At 46.4% G+C, this 26,092-nt stretch overlaps 1 protein-coding gene across 12 annotated transcripts in view; it reads left to right on the top strand.

Moving 5' to 3' along the window:
- The window catches only part of CAMTA1 (calmodulin binding transcription activator 1), a 236,513-nt gene that overhangs the window by 111,851 nt on the left and 98,570 nt on the right, over positions 1–26,092 (top strand). For all 12 annotated transcript variants that reach the window (XM_086860599.1, XM_086860600.1, XM_086860602.1 and 9 more), the window contains one exon: positions 15,761–15,832. In XM_086860599.1, coding sequence (XP_086716725.1) covers positions 15,761–15,832 — 72 coding nt within the window. The remainder of the gene's footprint in view (positions 1–15,760; positions 15,833–26,092) is intronic.

Below are 26,092 nucleotides of genomic sequence, written 5' to 3'. Positions count from 1 at the left end.
CATCTACAAATGTCAAAGAAATAAAGTGGGGAGGTAAAAATCACGTAAAATGAGGGCTGGCATTGGCACAGGAATGACCAGAGCAAGAGTGACTGCAGGTAAATGCACATTCAAGACTGTCACTGTTTGTGTTGGAGTCTTGAGCTGCAGGACTCATGAGGACAGAAGCAGGTGGGGGCCCAGCATGGAGGATGCCCATGGTGTTCACATGTGGGAGCACTGGGCTTGGTGGTCTGGAGTAGTTGGTGCTGCTGAACGCCACAGCAGGGTCCTCTGGGCAGGAGGGGTCCTTTTCCTTCTTACTGTATTTCTTTTTTTTTCTCCTCTTCAGAATATAATTAGATTTTTTGTTATGTGTTAGGATGGGCTGAAATGTTATTTGAGGTTAAGCCTTGTAGCAGAGTCATTACAGGACCCTGGAAAAGCCCCACCCCATTCTGAAGCAGCACATTATGTACTCATGAGACTCCAAACACCACCGTGCTGTGCAAATACCTGTCTGCATTACTCTCCAAGCGACTCCATTTCACATGCTGCTGCTGTCATCATGATGAATTGTTTCACGTACAGCTTTGGGATGATGACTTCTAAATTTAGGGCTTGGCTTCATGGAGCCTCCCTGGCTGTGGGTGTATGACAAAGAGCAGTTCTGCTCGTGGGTGCCAGCAGCAGAGCTGGATGGCTGGCACTGCCATGTGCTCATCCCCCTCACACAGCTGAGCTTTGGCTCGTGTTTAAATAAACACTGTGCAGTTGTATAAATGGGGATAACCCGTACTTCACTGGCAAGCCCAATCTTGCAAAGTCAGCACCTTCTGCAGCTGAAAATGCCTCTTTTTGTATGCTAAGAGAAAAGAGGATGACGAGGATGATCACAACAAAACACACAACCTGTTGAAAAATGCGCTTTCCTGAAGCTGCCTGTGCCGTTGTGCAAGCACAGGTCTTTGGGGCTTGGGAAGGTTTAGTGGCCTGAGGACCCTTCAAATACTTTGCTTCCTTGTACCATTTTTTGTGTGTCTTAAAGTTACCTGAAGGGAATTTTACATTTCAAACTGGGTTTGTGCCGTTGGCAGTAATCATAATGGAATTAATAATTACGTTTTTGTAGAATTAATAATAACGTTTTACTAGAATTTTCATTTGCAAAGTGCATTACAGCTGGTCTGTAATTAATTGCATACCTATAGTGGCACTGAGCTGTATCAGAGATGCCACAGTGAGATCATTAGAGGACTGCATCAGTTTTTAGGGGCTGTGTTTCACTCTCACTCACTGGAACAGCCAGTTTAGTGCAGACCTCACTTGAGGCTATGCATCTTCCCAGTTTCTCATGCTCTTGCTGCTTTTCTGTTTAACTGTTTATTTCCTTCGTTCTGTTTATATGTCCACTCGTTCAGTGTCTGGGTGATGCTGAGGATGGTTCCTCTGAGCTCCTTAGTTTGTTATTTTTTGACCTGCACTTGTAGGTGTGTTCACTGACAAGGTAAACAGCAAAGTTACCAGGCTCCAGTGAAGTGCACCTTCATTTACTTTAGGTAGTAGAACCTGAAGAAGATTGTTTCAGTGGCAGAAAATAAGGCCTGTGGTCCACCAGAGGTGACGTGGGACCATGCCATGTGCCTAGCCTGGAGTCTGTAGCAGCTCCCCTGCTACATGGGGAGGTGAGTGCTGCCCCATGAAGCACAGGCAGCAGCAACACACCAGAGATCCCTTCCCACCCACGATTTGGCAGTTTTCTCCTCTCTAGTCACAAAACAGTTTCATTATTTTGTAAGAAGTCTGTCCACTTAGAATAAAGTAATTGATACAAGCAATTTCAGTCCCCTTTAATATAACAGATCTCAAGTGTGAAACCTCCTTACTTAATGATCAGCATAAAATAAAAGTCTTTTTTTTAATGTAAGTTCTCAGTTAATTTTACAGTTCGGTTGAAGTGAAAATATCATTAAACAGGATAGCATTAAACTTTATGCTTACTGTGCCTCCCCTGCTCTGCAAGGGAGAGGTGAGTTTTGGTGTCTTGACAGTCACAGTCAGATCCAGCTTAGCCTGGGTCCATCCCTCTCTTTTCCTTGACGTCATTAGAGATACACCTTTCTATTACAAACTAAACTTGCAAGCAAACCTTGACATAAAGCGACGATATTTTCATATTATAAAGCTGGCATGGTGAAGCTGCATCCCTCATATTAAACAGGCGATGGCTAATTGTGAGGGGTGCATTTAAACACCAGAAAGGTTTGAAGGTCACCTTTGCTAATGTTAGGTTCAGCTGTCCTGTTTATTTGGGTTGTGAGCTGGCAGGAGCCCTCGGTGCTGGTCCGAAGGCTGCGCGGGCGGCAGAGGAGGAGGAGGATGAGCGAGCTGCCGGGAGGAAGCACCCGCAGCGCCTCAGCAGTGGCTCAGCACCCGCCTGCAAGGAGCTTTGAAGGGTACGGGAGTGCGCAGCTTTGTGCTGCTGACAAAGGACAGGGGATGTGGTTTCAGCTTCTCCTCCCACTGCCGTCCTTCCATTAAGTGCGGGTTTGATGGATTCTGTAGTGAGCCAGGCAGGAGCGTGCTCCCTTCCCCAGGCACGGCTCCTAAACCCTTCACTCTTTTTAAACCCAAACCAGGCTCTAAGCTGGACTGTATCAAAATGCAACATTGCCACTGATGAGCTTGAAAAATAAAGGCAGAATAACATTTTTCAATTTAAAAGACTGTTAATGCTGGAAAAGAAAATAAAATGAGGAAAGAAACTGTTATTTGCTTGAACTGCAGGAGACACAGTTGTTAGGGAAAGAAACATTAAACGTTCTCTGGTAATCTGGGAAAATATAGGGGTTCTAGGAGCCAAAAAGTCCAGCTTCAGGAAGGTAGGCACACTCAATCGTCTTTCCAGAGCCATCATCATGAGCTCTGCTGTGACCATGGGCTCTTTTCAGAGGCATGTTTCCTCTGCAGGATCATCTTTGAGTTAGTTTCAGAGTTTTTATCCAATTCTTTTAAACATCCCTTTGAGATTTGTGTGTGGCAGAGAAAAGTTCTGTCAAAAAGGAGCCTCCCAATCCTAAGGGTAAACTTTCAACCAGAGGTAGCATTTGTTGGTGGTGGATTTGGAGGTACTGAAGGTTTTTAAATGTTTTTTGTCTGTGCTCCTATTGTGGAACTTGGAACCTGTTGGCTGTGGGGGTTTGTGATGATTGAGGTTCTCGGGCAGCTCCCTCCTCTGAGCTGTCCTTCCTGGGTAGGACCCAGTCAGTGTTGTGGGATAGTCTGAGTCGTTCCTCTGTGGAATTTGCAGTGTACTTGGACATGGTGGCCTGGGAGAACAGCCCTGTCCTTCTCCCTGCCTGCTCTCACCTTAACGAGCCGATGTCTTCATTAGCCGCCCTGCTGGTAATCTGCTGCTGATGAAGATTAATAGGGAAAATATTTTCTAAACACTTCCGCCTGCGTTTTCATTAATCTGTGCTTGGAAAATTAATCTTGTGGAGTGACCTGCAAAAGGTGTTAATTGCCATTTCAGAGGAGGATTTATCAAAAGTTTGAGGAGGTGCTGCAGCCACTGTACAGCAGTGGCAGGAGTTCCAGAGGGATTGTCCCTGTCCTTCAGACCCTAGAGCTTAATTCAAGTAAAACCAGTTGTTTTCAAAAGCTTTTTGGGGCAAAGTGCAGCCTTGGCTCTGGTAAGGGCCGAGTTCCTACCCTTTCAGGTCCAGCATGGAATTAGAGAAGAAGGAACAGGTGAATAATTTAATTAATGTCCATCCTTAATACTCTATTGTTATTTTTGAAGACTGCTCAGATCAGGAAGTTCTGTAGGTTTTGTGGTTTTTTACTGCTACCAATTATGAAATTTGGCATGAAAATGAAGCTGTGTGTTACATGAGTGGCTTCGGTGTGATGATGATTTATTGTCCACTTTTCCTTATGAAAGCCACTTGGTAAATTCCTTGTGATTTGTAAACCTACAGGCAGCGTATTGGATAGAGATGATGGATTATGCGGCCGAGGGAACAGATTTCTGCCTGCCCGTGGGACTCATTTCTAATGACAGTTTTGTGGTGTCAGTGGGAAGCTGGGAAGCAAGCAGCCCAGAATTTTCTGTTTTCTTCTGCTTTTCCTTGAATCTTGAACTTGGTTTCAGTAACAAGAGAAAATCTTGCTGTTCAATTTTGTGCTGCAGCCAGTGCTCAGTCTCAGCAAAGCGTTTTCTCTTGGCAGTGAACAAGCACATGAATGTCTATCTGCACCCTTCTTCCAAATATTGAAAACTTGTGCTTACAAAAATGAAAGAAACACTGTCTAAATTGACAAGTGTCATTGGGAATCTTCTTGTGATTTGTCAGCAGTCTGAACCTCTGGACACTGTGAGTTACCCATGAGAGCATTGATCTCCTTTTGAACTCGATTTGGCCAGTGAACATTTTAGAAAGTGTTTCAAGTTTCCATGTATGGGTGCAGGTTTTGTAAGAGGGGACTCCTTTTAAGGGATGGCATTCACTACTTCAGTCTTGAAAAAAGCTGAAATAGTCATTCCATGTACAAATGACATTTCACTTCTTGCTCAGCACCATTCTCCAGCAGTTCTCTTTCCTGAGCCAGCTGTGTCCTTCTTTGCAGAAGGACAGAGGATTTCCAGGATGCTGTTTTCTACAGGAGCAGGGGACAGGGCTCAGAGCCACTGTTCCACACTCCAGACATGCCCCTGCTGCTTTGAGGAAAACCATCTTTTCTGCTGACATCAGCAAAGCCGCACTTTGTACTCACAGTCAAGGAAAAAAATGTTTGGGTTGAGCAAAATGCTGCTCTGCCATTGCCAGTAAAACACCCGGAAACCAAGAGGATGGAGAGTACAGATCTAACGACATAAAGCATGGAATTGTCTCTTACGAGTCTCATGATCTTTTCCAATCACTGTCAGCCTTGAAGAAATGTTGTGAATGCTCTAATTGGCTGTGATGGGGAAGACGGAAGATTCCCTCTGCATGAGAAGAGTGATGTACTAAAAATGATTCAGCGTTCTGTTTTGTCATATAGCTCATCAGCGCTGTCTTGCTTTTATTGAGAAAATATGCAGAAAGCACTTTAGAAGCGAAACTGTTGAACCTGCCAGCTAATCACTTGACTTTCATTTGTCAATGCTTTGTGACTGCCAGGTCCCCTTCTCTGTGTGCTGCCACCAGAGGCTGTGGGATGGTGGGACCTGCAGCTGGAGGAGGCTGAATGGAGCCTGCTGCCACCATCACTCTCCACACAGTGAGGCCTGGGTGACCTCCAGGGATGCATTTGTGGGAGACTTTTCAGCCCTCATGACCTGCTAAAGAACCTGCAATTCCACTCATGTCCTTTTATGAGCATTTTCAGCTTCTTAGCTAAAGAGTACAAAAGGTTGGAGGGGGATGTGTGAGATCCCATTAAGGTTCATTTGTGTGAAGCCTTGAATCTAATTAATCAGCAAAGCCCTCCAGGTCTGTTATTAGATGCTGGTGGCAAGTCAGTTAAAGCAAAAGTGAATTCTTAGGGTCAGTTTTTGTGCAGGTGATGTGGCAGGTGATGTCCCAAGGGGCTGCACCTTTGCAGTGCTGTCCCGGCACTGCGGCTGCAGCTGCAGAGGTGCAGGGGCAGGTACAGGGTCCTGGCACAGTGGACTCAGGGGTCTCAGGGCCAGGTGGTGTCTGGTGTTCTGTACATGGCAGGACTCCAGGTGTCTCTTGGAGCACAGTCCATGCAGAGAAGTGCAGGGACAGATCTTGGCAGGACAGCCCCGTAGTCTTTCTGCCCCAGGCAGAGTGACCCAAAAGGAAGGAGGAGTGGGATGGTCCAGACCCAAGATCCATGATGCCACTGCCTCCTAGTCCCATTCCTAAAAGAATGCAAATAAGTTGTTGGCAGTGTGTAGACAGATCCTCTTTGGAATGCTGAACTTTGAATGCCAGCGATAGAAATCACTGTTCTTTACAAGAAGGAAATTTGCTCTTAGCTTGCCATCTCTGCTTCTACCCTCCAGAATGTCTCAGGGCATATGGGAGATATTTACTTTTGTGTTTAGAGTTGTATTTTCCTTCCTCAGCTGTCCAAGTGATATAACTGTTAAATAGCCCTGAAGGGCTCTTCAGAAGGTGAAATCTCAGTAATAATGTCACCTCAGGTATGCACCAGGAAGGACTCTGAGGTTTAGCCACTACTCATATGGAGAGTACCCCCATCTTATATATCTTGCCATAGCAGACTTATTCCAGTGTTCATTATCTGTCATGAAAATGAGTTTTCCCTTCTCTGATAAAAAATTAATGCAAGTAAAACATTGACCTTTCACTGCTTATTGAGCGTCAGAAACACTCAGCTGTTTGCTGGTGGTGAACTTCAGTAAATTTTGGTGCCCTAATCTTGAGAAATTAATGCTTTTCTGTTTGGGTTTTTGGGACAGGAATAAAATATTGATAAGTTGATTGTAAGCAGTATAAACTTGGTATTTCTACAACAGCTTGTCCAGAAAGACATTCTTAAATGCCTGTTTACTGTAGCTCCTGTCATTGCTTGTGAGCAAGAGAGGTTGTAAGGATTTTAAATCAGAATGGGAAGATTTAGTATTGGCATACATAATAATTTGTTTTAGGTTGTGTAAATGCTTTTTATTAAAGGGATTCTCTGGAAGGAGGTTTGAAAGTCAGGTCCTTCTGAATTTCTATGCACTTGGATTCAATTTTCAGAATTCAGGAGCTACTGAAAACCTTAAATGGCTTCCTGAAATGGGAAGGGAAACTTCCCATATCAGCTTGCACTGGAAGGTCCCTGTCTGGAGCACCAGTCACTCCCCAGCCCTGTGCTCTCTGCTCAGGCTCTGAGGAGCTGCAGTGGAACTGTGTCAGCTTTGCAAAGAGCCTGAAGTCAGGGATGGACCTGTGTTGGTCATTGAGTCACTCACTGCAGCACCTACTGCTCTTAATTGTGAGCAAGTGGAGTAAAGAGGACAGGACCCAGAACCTGAGCCCTTTGTAGTGTGGGATGTCTGCAGTAGCTCCAGGACTGATTTTGCCCAAAGGAGGTTGCCATAAAAAGATCCTGGTGAAGGCTTCATGTCCATTCCAGCACAAAATTAATCCAAGATAAAGCTGCATGTATAATTAATAGCTCCCAACAGTTCTCTTAGATATTTATATATTTCCTATGAATTGGATTTGTTAGACCTGTCCTTATTTGCCCATGCCAGAGACAGTGGACATGTCAGACAAATGTTCCTCACACAATTGTGCTCATGCCCTGCATGCTCTGGGATTGTTCCAGATGTGGCTTGTTTCTATTGTGTGTCTGCAAAATACCATCTCAGCCTGCATTTCCCCAGGGCACTGTCACATTTTGTCTGCTTTCCCCATGCTGTGATGGTCTTTTTTCTTTCCCAAAAAAGAGAATCAGACAGATAATAACCAGCTTTCCCAGTTGGTGCAGCCTGCCCATGAGGGCCATGGTGGAGGCAGCTGGGCTGGAGATGTGGTGCTGCTCTTGACACAGTCTTTGCTACCTCAGACAAGTTTCCACCAAGACCAGCTCAGTAATTCCTTTGTGCAAAATCTCCCCAGATATAAAAGCATTTTGACCTCAACCTGTCTTCATTAACCTCTGCCTGATCCATTCAGTCTCAGCCCCCCAGCAGCTGAGGCAACCAACACAGACATTAATGGTACATACAGCTTTGTATCTGATTTTCCATTGATGTTTTAGGAGACATGATTAAAGCCTTCAAGTAAAGTTGCATCTAAATCCTTGTTATAGCCCACCCCATTATTTTTTGTTCTCCTATTAGGATTTTAGGCATTTCTTTGACATTTTTATTGCCAGATTAGGAGGAAAACGCTTGACTTGTTTGCAGTGTTCTCATTATATTGTCTTTCTAACATTTCTAAAAGAGAATAAATATAAAATACTTCTGTGTATTGTGTCATATTTCAGTGTGACATTAATACGCTCCACATTTTCCAGCTCACAGTTCTCACCGTGTGGTGACAGTCAGGAAACTCTTGCACGAGGGTGGTGTGGGGTGGCACGGGCTGAGGAGACTGTGGGGGTTGATGGTGTATGGAGACCCAGGTGATGCCTGTGCTGTAGGTTGGTTGTATCCCACTGGAGAACCACCCTGGCAGTGTTTATTTAGGCTCCTGTGGAGTCAGAGCAGCCTCTTGTACCACTTTTCCTCCTGCTAATTGCCACTCACATCAGGGATGTTGAGAATGCTTTTCCCTTACCTGAAAGTATGGGGGCCTGGCTCTCACATGAGCTTGTACCACCCAGATCTGCTCTCAGTGACCCCTTGCATACCAGTGTCATCAAATGGTCTGTCCACAGAGCTTGTACTCAGGTCCAAACAGGTCACCTGCCCCAAGTCCCTTTGAGTTTAGGTACTGGAGGTGAATGTGGGAATCCTTCCCAGTGAGAATTCCCATATCCTGAATACCTGGTTGAGCACAGCCTGCTTGGAGCTGTGTTACAGGTTTATTTTGGGTTTATCATGTCATTTACAGTATCTGCAAGAGCAGCTACAGGCAGTGCTCACACTGTGTGGCCTCTGTCCTACAAATCAGTGATTTCTGCTCAGCCTTGCCTTGCCTCACCTGAAATAGCTCCCAGGTCTCCAGAAAACCCTGGGGATTACTCTGGAGTATTCAAGCTGGTGACAAAGCCAGGCTGTGAGACTCTTTGAGGTACAGGAAAGCAGTGGGCAGGACTAATGGGGAGTGGGATGCTGCAGGAAGCCCAGGTGTGTTATCCTGGTCATCACCCCGCAGGGGGTTTTATGATCAGCAGTTTTTGGGTTCAGTTTGAGCAACATGAGTAGCAGGGAGGGAGGTGAGTAGTATGAAGCCTTTTGTGTCAGATCAGGAGGTGGGTTGAAAAGGATATTTCATTACTAATAGGCCATGACTGCTGGCCCTAAGGAAATTTTGAGCTCTTGGAAAGCTCGTAATCCCGTCAAGGATCCAGTGCACATTCCTGGCTCGAGCTGTTCCTGAGGGAAAGTGATGATGTTTTCCTCCTACATCTCACAACTTTGCCCCTATCCAGGCAGCATCCCTCCAGTACACTTTTCACCCAGGCCAGGGTGATTAAGCACTTAAATTGATTAATCAAATTTCTTGTGATGAGAACTACTGTCATTCATTAATCTGAATGGGATTATAAATAAGAGCTGGCAGAGAGGGGAGACAAACATGTTGACAGATAGACCTGCTGCTTTGAATACAAATCACATCACTGCATCTGGAGGGTCTAAGCTCCTGGCAGCCTCAGAATAGAGCTTCCCTAAAGGTAAAATTAGACTGAGATTAAAGTATCCCCGTATTAATAAAGAAATATGCATTTATGAAGAGGCAGGCACTGCAGTGGGGGTGTGGGGATGCATACCAATGATCCTGCAGTGGGCCAGGCAGTGGGTGTTGCTGCCTGTGGAAGCATCAGTCCCCACGTATGCCGCTTTCTGTCGTTAAGCCAATGTCATTAGAGGATGCATTTCTAACAGCAAGAAACTTAAAACCTTGCAGTCTTTGCAGAGACTTCAGAACCCCACAAAGGGAAAACAGGGTTTGAAAACTAAGCCATTAAACATTTAAATATTTCATTAAATATTGAATATTTCAAAAATTGCTTTCTAACGAGTCCCGAGGTAAACAGAACAATATTTGTTAACAAAAGCCACCAGGAGTGACGAGGTCCTGCAATGCACGGGCTTTGTAACCTCTCCTCCCTTGATCAGCCATCACAGGAGAGCCCTGGGCTCAGTCCAGGTGCTGTTATCTGGGTATGGCTGCCAGTGGCATCCAGGGCATATGGGAGGTTTGAAATGTGTCAGGAAAAGAACTGACAGGATTAAACCCAAAATCCCTGCACCAGGCTGAGCCCTGCACAGCGGGCAGTGCCTGGGGCTGCACAGCGCTCTGCTGTGATGCCACAGCTGAAAAGTGAAGGGTCAGGTTCTCTGTGTTTTGCAGCTGCCTAGAAATGTTAAGAATGTTTTTGGGATCTGCTGTCACTACCAGGGACTCCTTGCCCAACCTGGCAGACCGTAAGCAATTGCTTAAGTTCTGTTGACATCGATAAAAGGCGAACCTTGCCAGCAGCGTGGCTCAGCCCAGGCTGAGATCTGAGCACGTGGCTTTGTGCTTTGCTGAATCAAAGTTACTATTTATGAACGTCAGAGGAAAATCCAAACCTGTCTAATATCTGTGTTTCTCCAAGATGATGAGTGAGAGAACACGGTTAGCAGTGTTTTGGTTTTGATTTGCAGCAGTAATGGGAAATTTTGGATGCATTCCTATATTATGACACTCCTTAAGTCAAAATCAGAGCTCTGGCAGCAGCCTTCTGACCCTGGGGATTCCGCACGGTTCAGATGTGGTTCCCCCTCCCTGTTTACTGCTTTCAAAAGCTGAACTGGGACTGTTAGCGTTCAGGAACACGCATAACCATGAATGGTTATATGAAGGTGCTTTATTAAAGAGCTCTGGGTGTCAGGGGTACACATACCCAAATCTGACCCGACTTGGGTTTCGAGTTGAACATATTTTATACTCTGTCATTATGCAACTTACATATTAATTATTAAACTTACATTGTTCTATTGTATACATTGTTTTTACCCAAGCATGAATTTCTCGTAATCCCCCCTTAGCCCCCTAACATGGTTCCCCATGTTCTCTAAACAATAATTATATCTAATCACATCTAACAATTGTATCATTTATTATATACTGACTACACAAGTGCAGCTTGACCTGGTCTTTAGCAAGCACAAGGCCTAACATTTCCAGGGCCTGCTTTTCCCAGGGCTTTCCAAACCTAACTTTCTTTCTAAGTCCCTGAATTTTCTAAGATTTTAAGGCCTTTTACTATCAGGACCAGTGTGCACGGGGAGATGTTGAGAATCTCCTGTGTGCTGAGTGTGGCTCGCTGTGCGCTGGCCGAGCTGTCACAAGGCCCTGTCAGTGTTCCCGGCTGTGCCCGGCTGCTGCGGGAGGATGGCAAGGATTGATGGCACCCTGCTCGTGGTGCTGGCATCGAGTCAGGGGGTTTATAGCAGCACATTGGCTTTTCTCTCTGAATCCTGATTAATGGAGTGGGCGGGAGCCGCTGCTGTCTCCCGGCTCCCGCAGCTGACAGGGGCGAGCCTCATCTGACGTTTAAATGGATTTGGAATGTGGCTGTGGCTTCAGCATCTCTGTCCTGAGGAAAGGATCATCTGTTGTACCATAACCCAATCTGAGAAGGCGCTCGCTTCAGGTCTGTTTGAGAAGAGAGGTGACTCACAAAATTTGAGGGGTTTTCCCAGTGATTGTTAATTGTGTGGCCAAGAAGCCCAATTTTCAGCTGCCTCACCTTTCTAGCTGGGCTCTGCCCTCTCAGAGGGTCAGCAGAGATACTTGTGGGTGCTGGTTACAAACAGACAGACAATAGCTCCTACACATAAAACAAATGTATCACTACAAACAACTGACAAATTCCTCTGGTCATGTTTTGTATGAAATCCAGAGGAATCAGTTTCAGGAAGATTGGATGGTGTATCTGCTGGGGTATGGAAATGTTGGTGAAAAGAATGGGATAGCAGTGGTACCTGTAAGAACAGATTATGGAGATGTCTGTGATAAAATCACAGAATGATTCTATATATCATGATAGGGATGGGAGAGTGGGGCTAGTCATTGCATTTTGACTGTATCACCTAAACACAGGTTGCTGCATTGAAGGATGCTCCTGTGAGCTGCTTTTCCAGTTTCCCTTCCATGCCTGTGAATCCATATGTGCTGCTGCACGGCTGCTGCTCCTTCCCAGTGTGTGCTGGTTACAGCAGGGGAGCAGAGCGTGGTCAGGCTCAGATACAGCCTCTGCTTCAGGAGACCTGTGCCCTGTCATCAGGATGATGAGAGGAATGAAGCCAACGCCTCTCTTGGCTCTCCATGGAGGTTTGATGGCAGCAGTGCTGTTACTGCCAGCAGTGTGCTGCTCCCTCATGGAAATTGGTGAGGAAGCTCTGAAATGGTCAGTAATTACAGAGGGAGATCCCAGCAGCCCAGGGATGTACCAGGGAGCTGATCAGCTGCTGGGATGAGCACATGTTGCTCAATACCACCACGGAACCAGGAGCACAGGGCACGCTCCTTTCCCCCCAGTGACCTGCACAGATCCTGCTCCTGGTGTTTGGAGGCTGCTTGGGTGTTGAAAGCTGAAGCTCTACCACCAGAAAATTACTCAAGTATATTTTAATAATATACAGCCATAGGTCTTACGTGATTTGTTCTCTAAAGATTGATTTAGCTTCTTATTAAGGGAATTGGGAATTCAGTGTGAAAATCTGAACAAAATCTAGGCGGTTTTTAGGGTTTTTTAAATATCCACTAGTGTAACTCACCAGGGAGAAGAATTTCAAAGCCTGTCCAACCCTATCTTGAATTTTTGATTCTCCTGCTTTCTTGTTTCCATTCCCAAGGTATGCTTGTTAAGGAAGAACACCTCAGCATTATTGTATTATTTTTAAATAAGCCACAATCACTTTAAGGAGCTCAGGATTAAAAAAAAAAAAAATCCACTAATAATTTGATTTTATATCCCACCCCCCCTTCCTCCAGTTTTCAGAAGTTTGGTAATGCCAAATGTGCACTGCATACAAATGGCAGGGCGGGAAGCTGTAATTGCACACCCTCCCCTGCTGCCCAGAGAAGGCCTTTTCTCTTTAATTACCCCTGGAATTGTAAAGGGATGAGCTGCAGCAGAGCTGCCAGGCCCTCCAGCAGCAGTGTGGGGGCTGTGCAGAAGGTGCCTGTGGCTGGTTCCTGGGGCAGGTGTGGGGGTCTCATCCCGGGGAGCTGCACAGGAAGGATCCCCACAGTGGCAGGACCATGGTTTCTGCTTAGAGCATCCTTGCCACATGCACAGGATTGTCTCCAGGGACAAGGACACACTCCCTGATAGGGGATGGTCCCAGCATCCCCACAGCCAGGTCCCTCGGCCGGTGTGCTCAGGGCTCCTGCAGGGTCAGGCTGCTGCTGGCTGTGTTCTCCTCACCACAGTCAATGAGCTGCTGAGGTGGCATTTCTCCTCAGACTGCTCAGAAATGCCTTTTCTCTTCTCCTGGAGATTTTGTAAACTTAAAAGAGAATCATGAAAAAAAATGTTCTCCCCTGTCCAGCCCATTAATTCAGCCTGCTCAGGACAGAATTAACCTTGGCAAGCCTTGCAGAGGAGAGAGTCGTTCTAACCTTAAAAATCTGCTGATTAAAGCTGGTTTCAGGAATTCGATTTCACTTAATGCATTGGCTGAGCGCCCAGCCTGGCATTAACATCTCCACAGACACATAGGCCTCTGCAGCTTTTACCTTCCCACTAAAAAACAATTAAAAAAATAAAAGAAAGCACAGCTAATGAAACCCCCTTTGCCTGTTTTGAGCAAGAATTCATTTTAAAGATTGCTTTAGCTAAAGGTATTATTCCTGCCCTGGTTACCTGTCTGCTCTGGACAGTCAGAGTGGTATTTCCACTCTCCTCATTAGCTGCATTAGCTGCTGTTGAGCTGGCAACCCTGGGCCATCCCAGGGCCAAAGGCAGGGGTCAGCAGATCCAAGTGTAGGAATATCCTACACCCACCTCCCCACAACCCCAATGTGCAGGAATATCCTACACCCACCTCCCCACAACCCCAATGTGCAGGAATATCCTACACCCACCTTCCCACAACCCCAATGTGCAGGAATATCCTACACCCACAACCCCAATGTGCAGGAATATCCTACACCCACCTCCCCACAACCCCAATGTGCAGGAATATCCTACACCCACCTCCCCACAACCCCGATGTGCTGAGCCAGGCTGCAGGTTTTGTGTCATCCACAGTGCTTAACCCATTAATCTTAAAAATCCTCCAAAACAATGACACACAGATTTCCTAGGTTTCTATTTATATCCTCAACTTTTTCTTATGCCTTTTTGTCCAAAAATTAATGTAGTTTTTATTGCTGTCATCACTCATTTTGCCTGCAGTCCACGTGCTGGGCTTCCAGGGGCTGTTTCACCCCTGCAGTGTTTCTCTGCCACTCTGGTAGCTCTCAGTGCCTGTGGGGACAGTCCCTGCCATCTCTCTGAGGCCAGGAGATTGCTCAGTGTGTGGGTCTCCTTCATCCCAGCTGTCCAGGTTGGACATCCACTCTCAAAACATCCATCCAGAGTCAGATTCCCGTGTCCTGCTGCCATGGGGGAAAAAAAAAAAAAGAAAAGAAAAATGTAAGAAATCCCTTCTGTGTTCTGCGTGCTTTTTGAATTCTCTGAGCTGTTAGGATTTCTTTAATGGTTTGCTGAAATGTTGAGAAGCAGTTTTGTGGAGGTGGGAGGCTTTTGTGTGATTCATTATTGACAGCTCTAGAATTATCCGCGAGACAGCTCTGGAGAGGGAGGGCAGCGCTCCCGCCTGCTGCGCACCACGAGCTGCACAGAGCCCAGCGTTGGGGTTTGTTTTAATCAGCCAAAGTTTCGATCGACTCCACAGCAAATTGGGGTGGGAACAAGTCAGGGGGTGCTGGAATAGATTGATACCTATCTCACAAAGTGCTGTGGATGTCCCTGGCTGCTGTGAAGGCTGCTCCAGCAGCTCCAGAGCAGCTTTCCCATCCTCACTGGGAAGCAGGTTGGACTGGGAGATGCTGCACCTCTCAAGCTGCTTTCTGGGGTGGGGGGACCAGCTCTGAGTCAGCAGAACTGAACACTGCAGACCTTTCCATGCAGCCCCCAGTGCCAGGAGTCACTGTCAGGGCAGCTGTTCCCCAACCCTCAGGAGGGATTTAAATGTTAAGCTTTTCTTTGGATTATTTTCTGCAAGGCTTTTTTCCTCCCTGCATTTCAGTGTGTAGAATGTACCCTTGACACATTTTAAAAACATTATTAATCTTTGTCATTTGTGTTTTAAAAATAACTCAGTGATAGCAGCCAGTCCTTAAATCCTGTTTAATTCAGGCCGACCTTGTGAGCGGTGATCCTGGGGAGGGGGGAGTGCTGCAGCCTCCCATGTGCTCACTGAGCACGCATGTCCAGCAGCACAGGCACCCCTCTGCACTCAGGATCTTTGTGATTAAAACCAGTTTTATGTGTTTGGGTTGGCACCGGGCTTGGTTTCCAACCAAAAAAGTTTTAACGTTCTGGAAATGTGGGGTTTTTTCTTTGCAGAAAGAATTCCTCAGCTTTGCTGATTTCAGTTAATCAGAGAAGCAGAATTCATTAAAAAAAAAAAAAAAAAAAAAACAGAAAAGAAAAGAAAAGAAACAAACTATATTTTGGCATTTTGCTGTCTAAAATATCTGACAGCAATTTTTTCAGTTTACAAACACAACATTTCAGTTGAAATACCCAGGAGATAAGCCATGGAAAAAGAAATGAACGTGTTGTATTTGCCAAAAAGTAAAAATACGAAGGAGCAGAGATTCAATGGCAGCCCCCAGACCAGCCCTGTCTGTGTCGTGGTGCTGAGCACCACAGGAGCCCCTGTTGGCTCTGGCCACTCCAGGGTGCCACCTTGGCTGGAGGTGGCAGGGCAGGGGCTGTTAGGGAGGGGGTTCTGTGACCTGTAGCAAGGTCTGCAGTGCTTGCACTGGGCTGCCACAATGCTGTGTTGTGTGTCACCAGCCCCACACCAGCAGCAGAACAACGTCCTCCATTCGTGTCACACACTGCCACCCCTTCCCCAGCCCGGCCTCTTGGGATGGTTCCTCCACTAACCTGCTTTCTCTTTTTGTGTCCCCAGTGCCTGTATGGCTGCTATGTCCATTCCTCCATCATCCCCACGTTTCACAGAAGGTGCTACTGGCTTCTGCAGGTAGGATGACAACGAGTTTTCTCTCTGGGGTCACCTGGTGGAGCTGCTGCAGCCACGTTCAGCTGCTGCCAGGGGGTGGGGGGAGTCAGCATCCCGTGTTTTACTGTCTGGGGGATTTTGTTTGTGTGAAAAGGAAATGGGGCTTCTTAGCTGCATGTCTGTTTGGAGGGATTGTATATTTTCTCTAGCAATACGGAGCTGATGCCAACTCATATGTTCTCTAAACATGGAGTTGGCTCAAGTGAGACTTTCTGGAGGTTTCTGGTTGTGTTGTTCCATCCTGAAGCAAGGCAGGAGCCAGTGAAGCGAATGCTGCACAGGCATGCCATGCTGTGGGAGAGATATCAGCCCTGGGCTGTGCTTGACTTTGAGGAGAACCCTGGGGCTGTTTGAATTTGGGGTGAACCTTGGAGCTGGCCCTGCAGTGGATCTGCTTTCCTCCAGTGAGATGTTTAGTCTCCAGGGAGTATTTTGAAGTCACTCAATGATTTTTCTTCTGGCTGTTGTGGGAACAGCAAAGTCCCAGGAGGAGTCAAGCCAAATTTTCCTCTTATTTACACAGGGTTTGGGCAGCTCCCCTGGGGCTGTGGGGGTGTTCGAAGGATCTCATGTGGGAGTTTGCCCTAGGGGTGTTTGCTGACCCCACCTTTGAGGAGCTGTTCACATTCTTGACTGGTTACCATGGTGTACAAAGTGGAAGCAATTTGTTTTCTTTCATTATGAAATGGCATTTGACACATACTATAAAAATATTGTTTTAAAGATGAAACTCCCATGATCCTGAAAACAAACAAGTCTGAGGAAAGTGACATCTGTTTCTAGAAGCAAATGGAAAATAATTCGTGTTTCTCCCTGGTTTTGCAATTGCACTTTCTTACTAAAAAAGAAGATACTGCTGCTGTCAGTGGGGCAGGATACAACCCACAGAGGATGGTGCCCACAGTATGAATATAATCAAAGAAAACACGCACCAGATGTCACCCTCCTCTGTGATACTTATGTGTTCTCAGTTCCACATCTGTGGCATATGTGCAAGGAAGGAGGAGATGCTTGGCTGCAGTGGTGGGAGCAGCGCTGCACCTCGCAGAGGAGAACTGTGGCTCCTCTGAAAACACAGCATGACTGCATCGATCCTCTTCTCTTATGGGCTACCCAGGCTGTGCTTATCCTCCTCGAGAGCTCCTGGCTCCATAGGTCACCTCTCTTCTCTTCCTTTTTGAGCTTTGTATTACTTTTTCTTGTTGTGATGTGCTCCCTAGAAGTGCTGCTGGCCCTGGCTGCTGTGGCACTCAGCCAGCATCTCCCTGATGGGTTGCACTGCAGCACTGTAGGATCTCTGAGCTCTTCCCTGGGGTCTGGCTCCTTCACGTTCACAGGGTGTGCATCGATGTTTAGTCATTCTCTTTGCTCTGGTAATCACTTTTTGTCAAGAGGATGGGAAGTACATTTCTTAGAAGCCTATTTATAAAATGTGCTGCAGGATGTCTCACTGTGGCTGTGGTAGACTGGTATTCCTCAACAAGGACACGCTGTGCCTTCGCTGTGGGAGGAAGAGGGGTCTGTGATTCATGGCAGCATCTCCCAGGCATAAACGGGCATCCTTCAGTCATGCGCTCAAGGTTATGCAGCCGGCAGAAAGGAGCTGGCCAAGAATAGATGCTTTTCTATCGTCTGCACAGCGTTTGTGTTCAGCTCCATGGTGAATTCAGGAGCAGTGTCAGAGAGACAGAAGGTGTTTTGTGCATCTCCTTCAGAAGCTTTCACTTCAACAGCCCTGGTAAATGAGTTTGATATTCAAATATAGGTACAGCCAGGGCAATGTGTAACATTAACCTCCAGCAATATGTTTGGCTTTATAGTTCACAGAGGCATATGGGTGACTTTCCATTTTTTTGGGGAGATATTCAGCACCTTCCTGGGACTCTCTCTGTGCTCTCTGTGCAGTGTCTGGTCAATGGGGAGTAAATACTATTAGTCTGTGATGCTGGCTATGTTTTATGGGATGATCTTCCTCCAAATCCTATTGTCAAGTTAGATATCGATTAAAAATCCCCACACAATTGTTCTTAATCTTTCCTGCCTCACATTTGCAGCATCAAGGCCAGGACTCAAACAAGCCATGGGGGCTCGCAGCTCTTCTCATGTATTTACATGGCGCCATAGACATTAATTATAGGGTGATGTCTGATTTCTTACTTAAATAACTTTGTGTTGTCATTTGTGATTGGCATGATGTGCCTGCTCCCTGCAGACTGGTCAGAGGGATGAGAAATGAGAACCAGTCATCTGGAGCTCCATGATGCAGTTTTCTGGGTCTCAGCTAGAAGCACTCAGGCTGTCAGCAGAGCCCGTGGTGTTGGCCACTGTGGCTGGGGTCTGCTGCATGGGGCCTTCACCTCCTCTCTCTTCTCAAGGGGTTTCACAATTTTGAGACATTTCAAGCTTTCTTGATAATGGATTTTAAGTGCTGCCCTACTCCAAAGACCTTTAATATTTGTAATAGGTGTTGTAATTGCCAAGCCAGCATTGACTGTTCCTGCCAGACATGGTCCTGACCTGGGCACTGTCAGCCTCTTGCATGGATGCTCTCTTGGACACTCATTCTTGGGCCTGAATGAAGAAAGTGGCAGTTTCCTACATTTGGTTCTCATATTTTACTTTTGATTATCTGATCTCTAGAAATATGAGATCATGCTCTGAGTGACACAGGCAGAGAAGAAGCTGGGGATGAAGACACAGGTGGCTTCTTCACAGGTTTCTGGGGAAGACACCCCAATAGAACTTCAGTTTTTATTGTTCTGCATTATCTGTTCCCTTCTGAGAAGATGCAGAGCCCTGGCTGCTCACAGTTCACTGAGCATGGAGCAGAGCTGCTGAAACCATTTTTGAGATGTGGGTGATGGCAGGTCCCAGGCTCCTGCAGAGGCTTTGGCACAGCTGTAACTGTGAGTGCATTGGTTTGTCCCCGGCAGGACTCAGGCTGCCCATGTTAGACCTTCAGCATAGTACCAGATTTTGTGTCATTGGAAAAAGAAAAAGAAAACCCCCTGTTTGCACTCGTACTGACTAATGGAGAGAAAATGTGGATTCTCAGACACAGACGATTTTCAAACATTGGCACAGCTGAGCAGGGAAATGCAGCATTCCCTTCTGTGTGTTGGAAATTGGCACCCCAGGAACTGAAAATTAATTTGACTGCCAGGCTTCCGGGCGAGCTGCTGCTTGCCAGGGTTACAGAGGCAGGCTCTGCCTTCACCCATGGACTGCCATGGGCCCCTTGCTCACTCCCACTCCTGTGCTGCACAGCTGGAGATGCTGAGCTCCTTGGATGCTCATCGTGTTCCACCTGTAGCAGGAGCTGATGTCTCCTTTAGTGCTGCTGTTCAGGTGCTATAGGGATGGGAGGGAATACATGTTTTAAAAGTGTTGCCCTTTTTTGTAATTAAGAAGTACATAAATTGTGCTATAGGATTATGCTAAAAACTTGTAAATTTAGACCTCTTGGCCAGTCAAACAAATTAAGACTAACAAGCCTTGGAGAGAGGGATGTCGGCAGAGAGCTGTTTCACATTGCACATGCATAAAGTGCTCACTGAATAATTCAGAACTGGTGCAGAAGAGTGTCAGTGGCACTGTTCTGGCAGGTGAGCCAAGGAAGCAGAGTGGGATGCAGGCTGAGCTAGGCAGGCATGGGGACACACCAGAGCTCCACAGAGCCCCACTGTAAATCCAGTGTTTGCAGTAATTGCTGAAATGTGATAATCCAGTTCTCTGGGAGCCTGGAGGAAAACTGCATTTCATCTTTATTGCTCACACACTCACAGGATGCTCCCAGCAGCCGTGGCAGTCGTGGAATACTTTTCTGTAGGGTAGGAAATGGCAGAGGAAGGTCAGGGACATCAGCAGTCATGCCAGGTGTAGTATCCAGGCAGGATGTCTGTCACAGAAGGAGCCAAGTGAGAGATGCTGAAGGGAGCTTTGGTGGTGGGCAGTATTTGGGTAGTGGTCTTTAATTACTGTTCCTGCAGTTCTGTGTGCACCAGCTGTGCCTTGCAGAGTATGTGTAAGCATTGATTGAATGTCTAAGGTTTTTGCAATATTCTCTGTTTATTCTGTTTTCTCCTGCATTCTTCCTTCTGATACACTTGAATATTCAGCAGTTTGTTACTATGAATGTCTGCACTGACACTTGATGCCCCCTGAGTGTATTCCCTTCCTAAAATACATCTTGTCTGAAAGCTGTGGGCAGAAAGTATCGAGACCTAAAAATCATTTAAAATGTTTTACATGACATCTGTCACTGTCCTGCATAAATTTAGTGTTTGTTCTATATTTTTTTGCCTTGGTTTTCCATTATGCCCTAAACAAGAGGAAGCCCTTCCCGTTTCTTTTTGACAGCACCCCGTCAGAGTAGCATTTCCCTCTCTGATCACTTGTGCTGCGCTGCGTCAGCAGCATCTCCCGCATCCCTGGCTGGAGCAGCAACAGACAGCTTGAGGATTTGGGGCTTTTTCAACATAAATTGGAAGCATTACAATCTCATAAAATTTCTCAAGACTTTTGCTTAGTAATGGGTTTTTATTTTTCATTTGGGTGAAATAAAAGTGGCTGGGCAATAAAGCACAGAGGATGCTGTGCTGCACATGGGCACTTAGCTGGGTCCTGTGTGTTGGGGGTGGGGTGTGAGCGAGGCCTCGGCACAACGAGCCTGTGCGTTTTTGCTAACGGGATTATAAGCTGTTGCTGCTATGCTGGCACATTTTCCCAAAGTGTTTTAGCCTGTATGATGAAATTAAGTGGTGTAGAAGTCCAGCAGAGCATGGTCTGTGGTACTGAACCATCGCCAGTGTGGCTGCACGCCCCAAGCGTGCTCAGGATACAGGTGGGTGTTCCCAGAGCACTCTTGTGCAGCAGCTGTGCTTTACCTGCCTCTCCTCCTGTTCCCAGTGCCCTGTGTGCGTGTGGAGCTGTGCTGGAGAGGGGACTGTGTGTGGGGAGACCAAACAGCAGCTCCAGGAGAGCAGAATTTTCTTCTGTGTTGCTTTAGCTCTGAGATGCTGCAGCAGAGGTGCTTTTGGTACCAGACTCTGGCAGGATGCAGCAGTCAGTCCTCTTGTGTTATCACTTTGCTTCACGATGCACAAGCATTTTCAGAGGATGAGGAAGTTGTGGATACCCTTTTCATGCTTCCTTAACATGCCTTTGACTTGATCTCTCTGAAGGATGCTCTCTTCTTTCCCTCCTTTCATCTTTTCACCAGCTCTTCTGAAGGCATCGTGCTTGTTGTGTGTCTCTGCTGACGTGCAGTCACTGGAACAGCCGTGTCTCAACACTTCCCATCATGTTTTTCAGGGTTCATTAATGATCTGAAATACTCCTGGAATTGGTGGAGCTGTGCAAAAACTGTTGCTCAGTCCAACTGAAATTCCAGCAGTTCTGTGAACTCTTTTGTAATAATTGTTCAGGTTTCTTTTGTTGTTGTTGTTTGTTTTTTTGGGTCATATGCCTAACGTACTGACTCCTGAAAGTGAATTTCAGAGAAACTATGGAAGAGAAGCAAAGGGTCCTGTGCATCATGCTCCCATCCACTCTGTGGAGTGTCACAGAGAGCACAGCTTGTGTGCTGCTGGAGGAAGGACAATCCCTGGGGCCATGTTTGTTGGGACAGCATTTGCAGCCATCCTCACACGCGAGATGACAAAAATAAATCAGGATGTTGCTTCCATGAAAAACATTTTCTGTGACAGAAATCTACAGTAGATAACACTGAGCTGTAGCTTGGGCTGGACTGTGCCTGTATCTGCCTGGATCCCTGTGAACCAGAGACTCTGCAGGGTGGGTGAAGTGGGGCTGGGAGAGCAGCAGCACGAACCCTCTGCTGATGTTCCAGTGAAGGGGAGGCAAAGAGGATTACAAATGAACTTTATGTCAAGGGCTGGAAACGTTTTAGCCGGAGTGCTTTATCTTTTGTAATGTTTTTATAAATTATTTATTAACACACTTGCTGCATTTTCCTGAGAAATTGGGTGGAAGAGCAGAATGTATAGACAGCAGATTATATTCCAGAAGAAAGACGCCTGTGATTAAAAAACAATTTCCAACCCTTTCAAACACATAACTTTATTTTAGACAAGCAGGCTTCTATTTTTGTACCGCTCTCCACCATTTTAAAGAAAATCCCGGATTCGTTCCCTAGATATATGAGGAGACTGACGTTAATGCGAGCAAACTAAAAAGCAGTCAGAGTGCTTTAGTTGTTGCTTAAATAATCTGTTGTCATTTATAGAAGAGATGCATTTCCCAAACTGCTGGGGGATGTGCCTGGGTTGCTGATTGAGAGAAGTTCTGGCAGGAGCGACAGAGAAAAGGCCAAAACGTGTCCAACTCCCACAGAAAGGGAGAGCAGGTTTTGTGCTTTCAGCTCTTGGTGGAAATGATGCCCCGTTTGGCCTGGATGCTTGACCCAGGGGAGGGAAAGCATTGGCTCTGTCCCTCCTGGGGGCTGCAGCCCTGCCATGCACCATGACACGGCTGGGGAGCAGCCACAGAGCAGCTTCTGGTGCCTCTCACAGCGTGAACAGGAGCTCCTGCCTTACCTAAAATGGGTGCTGTCCCTGGGGCTGCAGAGAGACCCGGGGTGGGCTGGGGGTGCCTGGGGACCCTGCGAGAAGCCTGCTGTCAGTGGGGAACATCAGCACCTCAGCAGGGACACCAAGAAGTGACACGACTGGAAGCAGGATTACTTTTGCTCCAGTGCCCACCCCTGTGTTCTCCCAGGAAGACCCCTCGGAGCGGGAATGTCATCCCTGTGATTCTGCTCTGGTTCAGGCCAGTGATGCTGTCACCGAGACATCCTCGCGGCAGGGATCGCAGCCATGCGGCAGCACAACTCAGCTGGAAATGAAATCAAACCACAGGCTCCAAGACACTTATTAATATGCTCTGTATACTGAGGATTAGGCTTTTGGTGACACTTAAATTGAATTCTAATGCTATTTTGAAATATATAATACGCTGAATTTACTTCACCTCAGGTTTGAGTTAATGGTTTATTAAATTATGCACTTTGCAGTGGTGAAGTTGTTTCCTGGTGTAGGACACCGAGCCTTGCAGGAGCAGTGCAGTGATTCTGCTGAGCTCATCCACATCCTCCCTGGTCAATTATTAGGTCTGCAGGTGTCGGTGAATGGATTACGCCGTTGGCTGGAGTTTCACCCTCACTGGAGTTATAATTGGGGCTTGAGTTGGGAATTCTGTAGTGAAGCAAATTACAATTTGAGTTTAGAGATCTGGAGTTCGTTCTGGCGTGGGCAGCAGAGGACTTGGAGCAGATGCTGCCAAGGCTGAAGTCTCTCTTTCTAATGCAGGGTATTTTTTCCTTTAATACCCAGTGTTTTGGCCTGCAGTGAGTTACCCTTGTATTTTATCTGTTAAGGAACATTTTGTAAGTGTTTTGGATAAATCACTTCCCAGGTGCCTGCAGGTTTGAATGCTCTTCCTCCTTTCCTGTGCTTTTGTAAGTGTCTTGCTTATTACCCCAGTTGCTTTTATTCTCACAATAATCTTTCATTTCTGAAGGAGTCTCTATTCCCTTTCTATCAACTGCCTGCCTCAGCTGTCACTGATGTCTGAGCTGGGTTAATGAAGCTGTGATGCCTCTTGTGTCTCACACTGCCTCAGTGGTGTGAAGACTCTCCACCCCTGTCACCTCCCACAGCTGCCACCTGCATCCTGCCACCTGATCCTACCTGGGATGCATCACTGCATCCCTCTCCACACCCATGGTGATGCTTTGGGTCAGACCAGTGGACGGGAAAGAGGCTGTTAGATCCATGAATATATATGTGGTGCACTACCCTTAGTGAAGGGCAGGAAAGGTTGTTAAAAAGAGCCCCAAGTTCATAGTGTGCACTATAAAATGTTGTGCTCACCTCTGAGGCTCTGGAAATGGTGCATAGGGACCACAGCCTTAATCCTCTGTGAGATCATGCAATGGTCATCTTAGCATATTAATGAAGGGGCAAAAGCCAGACAAGAACCAACCTAAATGGCTTTTGCTTCTGAACAGGTGGCATTCCTAAGGGGATCATTTTCTGTGTCAAGGAGAAAGTGCACAATTTTTATCACTGTACATTTTTTGCCATTAAACATCAGCTTTGCCTCTGTTCCTCGTGCTGCCGTGGGGCGTGTATCGTACGGCTGTCTGCTGGCTCACGCTGCTTATTGGCCATGGGCAGCAAAGAAGGCATGACAGAGTGAAATGGAGGTTGAGGTTTTTATAAGTTTAGGTCTCTTTTAAATCTCTTGTTCCCAGGAAAGTAGATTTCCCAATAATGTAACCAGGACAAAATAAATCTGTTGGATTCAATGTGTCCTCATGTTGTTCGGGAATGGCTGCTCCCGTCATCCCCGCAGTAGCTGGTGCTGCCCTGGCCAGAGTGACAGCACACACACCACTGCCCTTCTGCTGAGCTCTCCTGGCACTCACCATCCAGCTGAGCCATCACAGGCACTTGCTGCTGGAGAAGGGAGGCAGGAGGCTGCTGGGATTTTCACCATTCTTCAGTTATCTTTGTGGCACTGTTCAAAACTGGCGCCAACAGCTCCGTAATCACAGTTTTTATTTCTGAACGGAGAACACTGGTGTTTATTCCTTTCTATAACTTAGACTTGAGTCACTTTCTGTAGGGATTTTGCTGTTTTCAAGACACAGCGCTGGTGTATGAGTGTTCTGGGGTGCAAGGACCTTGTCAAGTTGGTTCAGCCAAGCATCTCAGAGTCTTTAAACCCCCACTGACCAGCACAGATGAGCTGTCTCTGGTTTTGTAGTGTCCCCCTACAGATAGTAATGACTTTCTGAAGCATACCAGTCAAATTTAGCTCATCTCATGCTTTTGCATTTCCTAGAGCTGTCCTGCTGGGAATTTGCTTTACACCTAGTGTAAAAATTGATAGGAAAAGGAATCCTCACGGAAGATTCATCTCCTCCTTGGCTTGCAGTGGGGAATGGAGCCACATCAATTGTGCCATGAACAGTCTGAGCAAGGTGCAGATCCAGCCCCAGCTCCTCCTGCAGCTCTTGGCACTGGCACAAAGAGCTCCAGCATCAAATGCTTTGTTCTTTTGGGTTTATTGAACGATAAATCCATCACAAAAATATGCAGAAAGAAAAATGAATGCAAAATCTCTCAAGGTCAGCGGTTCCACGGAGGAGATGTGACTGTGTGTGCATCCTGTGACACAGCAGACACACATGTCATGGGATCAACTCCCAGTCCTGGAGCTCTGTCCTCTTTTAATGAAAAAATAAAGCAAATACATCTTGTAACCTGCTACCTGGGCAGTGCAGCACTCTGATAAACAGTAATTATAACTATTATGGGATGTCATCTCCTCTCTGCCATTTATTGACCTTTTCTTTGGTGTAATTTTCTTCTCAGGGGTCCAGGTAGCTCAATATCCAAGGAATAACTGCCATGTGAGCATCTGGGCAATGCAGCCACTAAGACCTGCTCAAGTGCTGAAAGGTGCTGGATTTTAGACTTGTTTAAAGTTTGCATTATAGTGACAAATCTGGAAACCTCTGAGAGAAGAAGTTTTTTTTTGAGTTCACCTTGTAGTTGTTGGGGGGAGAAGAAGTTAAAAGTGTTGGGTGTTGGGATGCTGCTAAAAGAAGTTGACTAAAATAGCTTTTCTGTTTGTAATAACATTTCAGATCCTAGAGCCTTTTCAAGCTCAAAGTGACCCGAAATCACTTGTACAGTGAGAAACATCGTCCTTCCAGGGAACCAGCCCTTCATTTTTGGGTTTTGTAGAATCAAATAGGAAATCCATTGCAGATTCAGAAAATAATGGTACCAAGGAGGGGCAGCTCTGAATCTGGGAGAAGATGCAGTGACACGTTTGGGTTTTAACAACAGTTTGGTGAAATTGTGTGAATTCACATTGTCAGCTAAGAATATCAATTGCTTTAAAATGTTGCCTTCTTCACAGCTTTACTCCTTGTGAAGCAGACCCAGGCACTGCCTTCAGGCATGGCAAAGGGGAGATAATGTGTCCCCATCCCCATAACCTTCAGGCAGAGCATCCCTCCCCTGAGCCCCCCACTGCCCTTTGCAGGGACTGGGGCTGCAATTGCCACCCTCCCACTTGGGTTCCATGGGAGGAGGGAGAGGATGTGGAGTGGGCTTGATTAAAAAGTGCTTTTGCTTTTTCTCCTGAAGGATGTTTGCAGTGAAAACTGTACGTGAAATTTACACT

Source organism: Cyanistes caeruleus, chromosome 22 (genome assembly GCF_971803275.1).
Source record: "Cyanistes caeruleus chromosome 22, bCyaCae1.hap1.1, whole genome shotgun sequence".
NCBI classification, from domain to species: Eukaryota; Metazoa; Chordata; class Aves; order Passeriformes; family Paridae; genus Cyanistes; species Cyanistes caeruleus.
The sequence above is the reverse complement of the archived record's forward strand: the minus strand, read 5'-3'. Positions and strand labels throughout refer to the sequence as shown.